Raw genomic sequence first — 10,720 nt, 5'->3', positions numbered from 1 at the left:
CAGGCAGCCTTGGGGCCAAGAGCTGAGCTCCTCCTGCAGGGGGAGGGAAAGAGAGAAACCCACCCTTCCCAACTTTGAGCCTGACGGCATTGTTTGATACCAAACAGGAGGACAGAGGCTCGCGCAGGCCACTCAAAGTCCAGGTTCAACCTCAGCCCCGCCCCCTGAATCCAGCCTGACCCCTGCCCCCTGGCTCCACCCCTGCAGCCCCTGGGCCCAGGCTGCTTGTGTTTCCCGTTAGCTGGCAGGCCTCTTGCCCAGCAGCCGGCACAGAGGCAGGGACTGTCCAGAGGCTGAGCGGGCATCCTGCGCCCAGGTCCTGTCCGTGCAGGCTCCCCTCTGAGCAGGAGGGGAGCTTTCGCAATGGCCGCCTTCCTTGTTTTGCTCCTCTGCGGTTTTCTGGTGGCAAGGATGGGTGACAGCAGGGCTGGGAGTGAGGACGCAGATGGGAGAGGCTGCGTGGCAGGCCGGGCTCCCCATTGCCCCTCGGCGTCCCCCAGCGCCCAGAGCTGGACACACCCTGGCCAGAGCCAGCTGTTTGCAGACCTGAGCCCACAGGAGCTGGCAGCTGTCATGAGCTTCCTGACCCAGCAGCTGGGGCCAGGGCTGGTGGACGCGGCCCAGGCCCAGCCCTCAGACAACTGCGTCTTCTCGGTGGAGCTGCAGCTGCCCCCCAAGGCTGCGGCCCTGGCCCACCTGGACAGAGGAGGCCCCGCACCCACCCGGGAGGCGCTGGCCATCGTCTTTTTTGGTGCACAGCCCCAGCCCAACGTGAGTGAGCTGCTGGTGGGGCCGCTGCCTCACCCTAGCTACATGCGGGACGTGACGGTGGAGCGGCACGGGGGCCCCCTGCCCTACTACCGGCGCCCCGTGCTGGCCCGAGAGTACCTGGACATAGACGACATGATCTTCGACAGAGAGCTGCCCCGCGCCGCCGGGCTCCTGCACCACTGCTGCTTCTACAAACCCGGGGCACGCAACCTGGTGACAATGAACACAGCCCCCCGGGGCCTGCAGTCCGGGGACCGGGCCACCTGGTTTGGCCTCTACTACAACATCGTGGGGGCTGGATTCTTCCTGAACCCTGTGGGGCTGGAGCTGCTGGTCGACCACAAGGCCCTGGACCCTGCCCGCTGGCGCATCCGGAAGGTGTTCTATCAAGGCCGCTACTATGAGAGCCTGGCCCAGCTGGAGGAGCAGTTTGAGGCCGGCCAGGTGAACGTGGTGCTGATCCCAAACAACGGGACAGGTGGGTGGTGGTCGCTGAAGCCCCAGGTGCCCCCAGGCCTGGCGCCGCCTCTGCAGTTCCACCCCCAGGGCCCTCGCTTCAGCGTCCAGGGCACCCGCGTGGCCTCCTCCCTGTGGACCTTCTCCTTCGGCCTGGGAGCTTTCAGCGGCCCACGGGTCTTCGATGTGCGCTTCAAGGGGGAGCGGCTGGCCTATGAGATCAGCGTCCAGGAGGCCTTGACCATCTACGGGGGCAATTCTCCTGCTGCTCTCCGAAGCCGGTACACTGATGGTGGCTTTGGCTTGGGCCACTTCTCCTCGCCGCTGACTCGTGGCGTGGACTGCCCGTCCCTGGCCACCTACGTGGACTGGCACTTCCTCTTGGAGTCCCAGACCCCCAAGACGGTGCGTGATGCCTTCTGTGTGTTTGAGCAGAACCAGGGCCTGCCCTTGCGGCGCCACCACTCGGACATCCACTCCCACTATTTTGGGGGCGTCGTGGAGACAGTGCTGATCGTCAGGTCTGTGTCCACCATGCTCAACTACGACTATGTGTGGGACATGATGTTCCACCCCAACGGGGCCGTGGAGGTCAAATTCCACGCCACCGGCTACATCAGCTCATCCTTTTTCTTTGGTGCTGCCCGAACGTTTGGGAACCAAGTCGGGGTGCACACGCTGGGCACGGTCCACACCCACAGCGCCCACTTCAAGGTGGATCTGGACGTAGCAGGTAAGGCGTCCTGGGAGAGGGCTAGGTTGCCAGAAGAGTGGACTGAAGTCTCCTGTTTTTTGTTTTTTGGTTTTTTGTTTGTTTGTTTGTTTGTTTTTGACAGGCAGAGTGGACAGTGAGAGAGAGAGACAGAGAGAAAGGTCTTCCTTTACTGTTGGTTCACCTTCCAATGAATGCTGCAGCCGGTGTGCTGCGGCCGGCGCACCAGGCTGATCCAAAGGCAGGAACCAAGTGCTTCTCCTGGTCTCCCACACGGGTGCAGGGCCCAAGCACTTGGGCCATCCTCCACTGCACTCCCGGGCCACAGCAGAGAGCTGGCCTGGAAGAGGGGCAACCGGGACAGAATCCAGCACCCTGACCGGGGCTAGAACCCGGTGTGCCGGCGCCACAGGCGGAGGATTAGCCTAGTGAGCCGCGGCGCCAGCCAGTCTCCTGGTTTTAAAAAAATTTTTAAAAATGCAAAAATGTTTGGCATACCTGTCAAAGCCATCCTCCTGGGTCTTCACTCTTAGCCGCTTGGTAAATCTATATTTAAAGCAAACAGGCTTCCATGCTCTGTAGTTGTGGGATTTATTGCACCGTGTACTGTGGACAAAGATGTTGTGCTGGTGTGCATAGTTTGATTTTTCCCATCCAAATGGGATCGTAATGTGCGTATGCTGTGCCGAGTAACAGCATCGTTCAAGCAAGCAGTGCGGGTTTGCTGAGTGCACACAGCAGGCCGAGCTCTCCACCATGCAATGCAGCCAAAGAAACAGCAGCCCTGCTCTCGGGAGGCCTCCGTGCTCACCCAGCGGCACCGAGAGCTCCAGCAACGTTGGGTGGGATAGGAGCGTTCTTAGGTGCAACCTCTGTGTCCCGCACTTTACTCAAGCGCTGAGAATAAGCTGACAGGGCCTCCTGGGTAGCATCCTGACGTGGATTAATAATGCCGTTTAAAACCTGCTCATTCAAAGTAAGTTTTGATGGACAGGAAGTTGCAGACATTGCAGCCAGAGTCCCGTATTCCGTTCCTCTGCATCCCCTGTCGTTAATATCTTACATAGCCACAGGCAATGATCAAAACCAGGGGGCTGGAGCAGGTGCTTAACTTAGTGTTAAAACACCCACGTCTCACATAGGAGAACCTGGATTCAGTATGTGGCTTGGCTCCTGATCCAGCTTCCTGCTCACGCAGACCCTGGAAGGCAGCTGTGACGGCCCAAGTAGCCTGGGCTCTGCTGGCTGATGGAGGAATCCCGGATTGAGCACCTGGCTCCAGGTTTCAGCCCCGCCTACCTCTGGCTCCAGCCATTGCAGGCATTTAGGAAGTAAGCCTGCAGATGGGAACTGTCTCTGACTCTCAAAAAAATCACAAGGTGCAGCTGTTAGAATGCTGCCTGAGCCGGCGCCACGGCTCACTAGGCGAATCCTCCGTCTGCGGCGCCGGCACACCGGGTTCTAGCCCCGGTCAGGGTGCTGGATTCTGTCTGGTTGCCCCTCTTCCAGGCCAGCTCTCTGCTGTGGCCCGGGAGTGCAGTGGAGGATGGCCCAAGTGCTTGGGCCCTGCACCCCATGGGAGACCAGGAGAAGTACCTGGCTCCTGCCTTTGGATCAGCGTGGTGCGCCGGCCGCGGCGGCCATTGGAGGGTGAACCAACGGCAAAAGGAAGACCTTTCTCTCTGTCTCTCTCTCTCACTGTCCACTCTGCCTGTAAAAAAAAAAAAAAATGCTGGCTGGAACATCCTTATTCCATATCCGAGTGCCTGGGTTCAAGTCTTGGTTCTGCTTCTAACTCTAGCTACATGCTAATGCATATTTATTTATCTACTTTAATCTATTTGGGAGGGAGGAAGGGAGAGAGAGACAGAGACAGAGAGACAGAGACAGAGAAAGGAAGAAATAGATAGATCTCCATCTGCTGGTTTACTCCCCAAATGGGCACAACGGCCAAGGCTGGGTCAAGCCGAATCCTGGAGCCTGGAGCTCCACCCAGATGTCCTACATGAGCGGCAGGAGTCCAGGCATTTGCGCCATCTGCTTAACCAGCTGTGCCACAATGCCCACCCCAATAAAAATTTTGAAAAACCACAAAGATCAAAAGAAAAACAAGAAATTAACACTATTCCAAACCTGTCAGTGACTCTCCAGACCTTATTCGGATGTCATTGGTTTGCACAGCACTCGTTTTCGGTCCCGGGGGCTCATCCAGGTGCCCACACTGCGTGCAGTTACCTGGCGGTGTCACCTGGTTCCTGACAGCTTGCTAGGCTTCCTCATCTCTCATGACCTTGGCATTGAGAAGAGAGCTGGTCAGTTATTTCGTACAGTGTCTCTCATTTTGGATTTCGCTGATGTTTGGTTGTGATTAGATTGACAGTTTTTTTCTTTTGCAAGAAAACCACAGAAATGTTATATACTTCTTGGGGTGTCCATCATGTCAAGGGCATATGATGTCACTGGGTCTTACTGCCTGTGATATTGACCTTGTGCACTTGGTTAAGGTGGTATTTTCCTGATTTCTCCACTGTAAAAGTTAATATTTTGCATTTCCTGTTATATACCTTGGGGAAAAATAGATGCAATGCAAATATTCTATTTCTTATTTTCTCAAAATTTTGTCCACTATTTTTAAAAAAGCTGTATTTATTTATTTGAAAAGCAGGGTTACAGAGAGGCGGGGGGGGGGTCTTCCAGTCTCTGGTTCACCCCCCAGATGGCTGCAATGGTGGGAGCTGTGCTGATCCAAAACCAGGAGTCAGGAGCTTCTTCCAGGTCTCCACCTGGGTGCAGGGGCCCAAGCATTTGTGCCGTCTTCTACTGCTTTCCAAGGCCATTGCAGAGAGCTGGATTGGAAGTGGAGCAGCCGGAACTAGAACCAGCGCCCATCCTGGCACCCATATGGGATGCCGGAACTTGGGGAGACGGTTTTACCTGCTGTGCCCCAGCACCGGCCCCATTGTCCACTATTTTTAACATCTAATTTTAGTAGGCTTCATCGAACATGTTTCATTTGCTAGTTCATTACTGGTATTTTATTTTTTCTTGTTTGTTTTTTAGATGGTTTTTAAATTGACAAATACAAATTATATATATGTTATATATTATATCATATATATTATTATATATTGTATTATATGATATAAAATATATATGATAATATTATATTAATAATATATTATATACATACTATTATATTAATATTATATATTATATATTATGGTATATAAAATATATAATAATATACATATTATATATATTATGATATACAACATGCTGTTCCGAAATATGTGTACATCATGGAATCACTAAATCAAGCTAATTAACATTCACTACCACATATACTTATCTTTTAAAAGAAATTTTTTTTAGGCCTGCACCGTGGCTCACTAGGCTATTCCTCCACCTGCGGTGCGGTATCCCGAGTTCTAGTCCCAGTTGGGGTGCCGGATTCTGTCCCTATTATTCCTCTTCCAGTCCAGCTCTCTGCTGTGGCCCAGGAGTGCAGTGGAGGATGGCCCAAGTCCTGGGGTCCTGCACCCACATGGGAGACCAGGGGGAAGTGCCTGGCTCCTGGCTTTGGATTGGCGTTGCATACCGGCTGTAGTGGCCATTTGGGGGTGAACCAACAGAAAAGGAAGACCTTTCTCTCTGTCTCTCTCTCTCTCACTGTCTAACTCTGCCTGTCAAAAAACAAAACAAACAAAACAAAAAGACATTTTTTAATGGTGAGAACACTTAAAATCTTTCGTATCAATTTGCAAGAATGCAATGCAGGGTTTTTAAGTACTGTCACCATGTTGTACAGCAGATTTCTCTTCTGACTAAAATTCTGCATTCTTTGACCAGCATCTCCACCACCCCCACAAGCCCCACAAGCCCCTGGTAACCCCTGTTCTGCCCTACTTCTCTGAATTCAACTTCCTTAGATCTGCACAGGAGAGAGATCATGTGGCACTTAGCACCTCTCTATGCCCGACTTCCTTCACTTAACACCCCTCAGATTCTCCTGTGTTATCACGAATGAGAAAGTTTCTTTCTTTCTTTTTTTTCTTTCTTTCTTTTTTTAAGATTTATTTATTTATTTGAAAGGCAGGGGCAGACACAGAGAGAGGTCTTCCATCCACTAGTTCACTCCCCAGATGGCCACAATGGCTGGAGTTACGGCAATCCAAAGCCAGGAACCAGGAGCTTCCTCTCATGGGTGCAGGAGCCCAAACACTTGGGCCATCTTCCACTGCTCTCCCAGGCCACAGCAGAGAGCTGGATCTGAAGTGGAGCAGCCGGGACTTGAACTGGCACCCAGATGGGATGCCAACTCTGCAGATCAGGGCTTTAACCTCCTTTAACAGCACCAACCCCAGTTTCTTTCTTTTTTAAGACTAGATAGTATCTATATTTTCTTTATCCATTTATTTTTTCCCTTATTCCTTATACATTTCTTAATTGGAACCCTCTGTAAGGAAAAATTATTCCTCCATTTTCATTTATTTATGTGTTCCTATTGTTGATTGATAATTGTGTGGACCCATGGTTTGTTTTTTTTTTTTTTTTTTTTTTTTTTACAGGCAGAGTGGACAGTGAGAGAGAGAGACAGAGAGAGAGGTCTTCCTTTGCCGTTGGTTCACCCTCCAATGGCCGCCGCGGCTGGCGCGCTGCGGCCGGCACACCGCGCTGATCCGATGGCAGAAGCCAGGTATTTATCCTGGTCTCCCATGGGGTGCAGGGCCCAAGTACTTGGGCCATCCTCCACTGCACTCCCTTGCCATAGCAGAGAGCTAGCCTGGAAGAGGGGCAACCAGGACAGAATCCGGTACCCCGACCGGGACTAGAACCTGGTGTGCTAGCGCTGCAAGGTGGAGGATTAGCCTAGTGAGCCACAGCGCTGGCCACCCATGGTCTTTTTATTGTAGTCCAAGAGTTATAACCCAGGACTACCTCCACTTTGTCCTAACTTTGGCCACTGGGATGTCCTTTATGTGGATTCCCTTGTTCTTTGGACTCTTTTCCATCCTTTTTGTGAATACTTCCTCCCTCCCTTCCTTCCTTTTTTTTTTTTTTTAATGATTTTTTTTTTCATTTATTTGAAAGGCATAAATACAGAGAGAGAGAGAGGGAGAGACAGAGATCTTCCATCCGCTGTTCACTCCCCAAATGGCTGCAATAGCTGGAGCCGGGCCAGGCTTAAGCCAGGAGCCAGAAGCTTCTTCTGAGTCTCCCATGTGGGTGCAGGGGCCCAAGCACTTGGGCCATCTTCTGTTGCTTTCCCAGGTGCATTAGCAGGGATCTGGATTGGAAGTGGAGCAGCCAGCACTCTAACTCGCGTCCACAGAGATACCAGCACTGCAGGTGGCGGCTTAATCTTCTATGCCACAGGGACAGTCCCTACTTCCTTACTTCTGTTCTAATTTCATCTAGAATTTTCCCTGCTCCAGTACTGGAATCAACCACTTCCCCAAGGAGCTCTGGTTCCTTCCACTGGAGAAAGGTGTTTAGAAACCAAGATTTGGGCTCCAGGTGTGTGCATTGTTATTGGGATGTCCTCTCAGTGGACTTGGCTACACATGTTAAGTCTATGTTCTAATCAACATACCCACACCACATCTACTTTTATCTCTGTGTCTAAAAGATGACATTTTAATCCACTTGGAATAGCATCTGACACAGTGAGCCCTTCAGAAACATCGACTACTGTTTTTGTTAGTCCCAGGAACCTACTCGTGTGAGTGGAACAGAAGGGGCACTTAGTCTTTGTCACCTCGGGGTGAAAACCCTGGGGTGTAGACTACCAGTGCTGAAGCCACAAAAGGAAACCAAGTTTCTCTGCTCTCTTCTGGTCCCTGGAAAGCATGGAGACAGTGCCAGCATGATTTGATTTATTGCTCTCTGGTCTCAGGTCATGTAAGACAACTCCTAATATGGGACCTAGTTAGACTCCAACAGAATCATTCAAAACTCCAAATATTCAGAGAACATACTGTGCCTTTGGCCCCACTCCCAGTTCTCAGCCACATTCCTAACGACAGGAAAAAAATTTTAAGCAAATAAATAAAAATAGGAAGGGGGCAGACATTTGGCACAAGGGTTAAGATGTTTGCATTTCCTACTGGAGTGCCTGAGTTCAAATCTTGACTCTGGTTCCGATTCTAGCTTCCTACTAATGCACGCCCTGGGATACAGCAGGCAATGACTTGAGCAGTTGGGTACCTGCCATCCACATGGAAGACCCAAAGGTAGTTCCAGTCTCCTGGTTTGCTCCAACCCAGCCCTGGTTTTTGTGGGCATTTGGAAAGTAAACCAGTAGATGGATGATCTCTCTCCATGTCACTCTTCCTGCCTTTCAAATAAATTTTTAAAACAAACAAACAAACGAAGAAGTTATAGGAGCTACTTCCAAGCTGCAGGGTATGATGCTCTTTCCTTTGGCCCCTGCGTCTGCTGTCCATGTGTTGTGGGTTCTATGCTGGCAATATAAAGTCAGAAAAAGGGGCCGGCATTGTGGCATAGTGGGTAAAGCCACCGTTGGTAGTGCCGGCATTCTATATGGGTGCCAATTTGAGTTCGGCTGCTCCACTTCCGATCCAGCTCTCTGCTAGGGCCTGGGAAAGCAGTGGAAGATGGCCCAAGTCCTTGGGTCCCTGCACCCATGTGGGAGACCTGGAAGAAGCTCTTGGCTCCTGGCTTTGGATCAGTGTAGCTCCAGCTGTTGCGGCCAATTAGGGAGTGAACCAGAGAAGACTTCTTTCTCTCTCTCTCTTTCTCATTCTCTCTCTCTCTGCCTCTCCTCTCTCTGTGTAACTCTGACTTTCAAATAAATAAATAAAAATCTTTAAAAATAAAAAGTCAAAGAACTTCCACCATACTAACTGTATCTTTCTTGGCCAGCCCAGTCACCTCGTTTTTATTTTTAATTTGAAAGGAAGCACCACAGAGGGAAAGAGAGCTCTTCCATCTACCACCTTAGTCCCCAGATGCCCACAATAGCCAGAGATGGGCCAGGCCGCAGCTGGGGGCTGAGAACTCCACCTCCGTGGGAGGCAGGAACCCCAGCACATGAGCCATCACTGCTGCCTGCCAGGATCCGCATTAGCAAGAAGCTGGATTGGGAAGCGGAGCTGGGACTTGAACCCAGGCCCTCCAAGATATAACGCGCAAGTCCCAAGTGGAGACCTAACCGTTGTGCTGCCGGGCGCATCATTTAAAATCCTCTAAGCCCCAGGTGCTCCGTCTGTGACGTAAGGACAAGCAGAGTTTCTTTGTCCTAAGTGGTAGTAGAAGTACCAGCAGCAACGCACATAGGCACCCAGCCCTTTACTAGCGCACGACTCCTGGGTTCCATGAGCGGGAGCCTTGTTTTCGGGGTGAGAGAGTTCCGGCGATGCCACCGGGGACGCCATGTGAGGGCAGACCCCCTCTAACGTCGTGGGGCCCAGGGTGAGCACTGCCCGCAGGCGCAGTCCCTCAGAGCAGGAGGGTAGCTGGAGGGCCAGGCACAAGGATTCTGCAAGTTTTACTGGCGTTGACCTCAGGGAAAAAGACCTTCTCCAAATGGGCGGATGGAGGATGTGCTGGGGAGGTGGACGCTCTTTGGAGCCCTCTCTCCCCTGGCCCAGGGCAGCTGCATGACCAGCCTTCCCCACTCCAGGACTGGAGAACTGGGTCTGGGCGGAGGACATGGCCTTTGTCCCCACGCCTGTGCCCTGGCACCCCGAGCACCAGATGCAGAGGCTGCAGGTGACCCGGAGACGGCTGGAGACGGAGGAGCAGGCTGCCTTCCCCCTGGGGGGCGCCACCCCTCGCTACCTGTACCTGGCCAGCAACCAGAGCAACAAGTGGGGTCACGCCCGGGGCTACCGCATCCAGCCGCTCAGCTTTTCTGGGGAGCCGCTGCCCCGGAGCAGCTCCGTGGAGAGAGCCTTCAGCTGGGGGAGGTGAGCGGCGGCTGTCGGAGGGGGCCGGGGGAGGTGGGCTGTTCTAAGGGCCCCACGCTGTGCTACCTCTCACGGGTGCGGGTGCACACAAGCACACGGCCTCTTCTGCGGCCAGAATCTTTAGCTGCTTAAAAAATGCAGCCTACAGGATGGCTGGGTGGGTGCTCGGGTGGTGAGACAAACAGAGTGATGCTGACGGTAGCTTCTAGGTTACGGGTGTAATAGTGTTTACAGTTCTTCTAACTTTTCTGTAAGTTTCAGTGATCAAAATAAACATTGGAAGGAGAAAACAAAGGGTAAGAGGGACACAGATCGGAGGGAACAGGCCCTAGAACCCAGATATCTGGTAGACTGAACAGGTTAGGAGTCAGGTGATGCCTGTCCCTGTGGATGCGAGGTTCAGGCTCAATATCAGAGCCAGATGTGGACGGATGGATGAGTGGGATTACTGCCTGCAGTCGGGGTAATGGGTCCATTGATGTTGCCACCCAGAATATTGAACAAGTGCAGGAATTCTACAGGGTAGGGGGACAGACAGTGAAGACTCGACACCCCAAGGCCCAGTGCAGTTCAGGCAGCCGGCCAGGCTCACGGCCTCGTGTGTCTAGCCAGCATCCCCCGCAGGTACCAGCTGGCCGTGACCCAGCGGAAGGAGCAGGAACCCAGTAGCAGCAGCATCTACAACTTGAACGACCCCTGGACACCCACTCTGGACTTCGCTGCCTTTATCAACAACGAGACCATCGCCGGGCAGGTTGGTGGAAGGCACTGCTGAGGAGGAGGGGGTGAGACGGGAGGCCGGGGCTCCAGCATGAGCCACCGCGCTCTGTCCCAGGCCAGATGTCCCAAG

General features: G+C 52.5%; 1 protein-coding gene across 1 annotated transcript in view; it reads left to right on the top strand.

Moving 5' to 3' along the window:
• The first annotated feature begins 239 nt into the window (after positions 1 to 239).
• The window catches only part of LOC100346229 (amine oxidase [copper-containing] 3), an 11,475-nt gene continuing 994 nt past the window's right edge, over positions 240 to 10,720 (top strand). Inside the window, exons 1-3 of the mRNA XM_070060659.2 lie at positions 240 to 1,960; positions 9,585 to 9,870; positions 10,495 to 10,624. Coding sequence (XP_069916760.2) covers positions 364 to 1,960; positions 9,585 to 9,870; positions 10,495 to 10,624 — 2,013 coding nt within the window. The 5' untranslated portion in view covers positions 240 to 363. The remainder of the gene's footprint in view (positions 1,961 to 9,584; positions 9,871 to 10,494; positions 10,625 to 10,720) is intronic.

This window comes from Oryctolagus cuniculus, chromosome 17 (genome assembly GCF_051225735.1).
Source record: "Oryctolagus cuniculus isolate XC-2025 breed Fujian yellow rabbit chromosome 17, ASM5122573v1, whole genome shotgun sequence".
Lineage (NCBI taxonomy): Eukaryota > Metazoa > Chordata > Mammalia > Lagomorpha > Leporidae > Oryctolagus > Oryctolagus cuniculus.
This window is presented reverse-complemented; position numbering and strand designations above follow the sequence as displayed.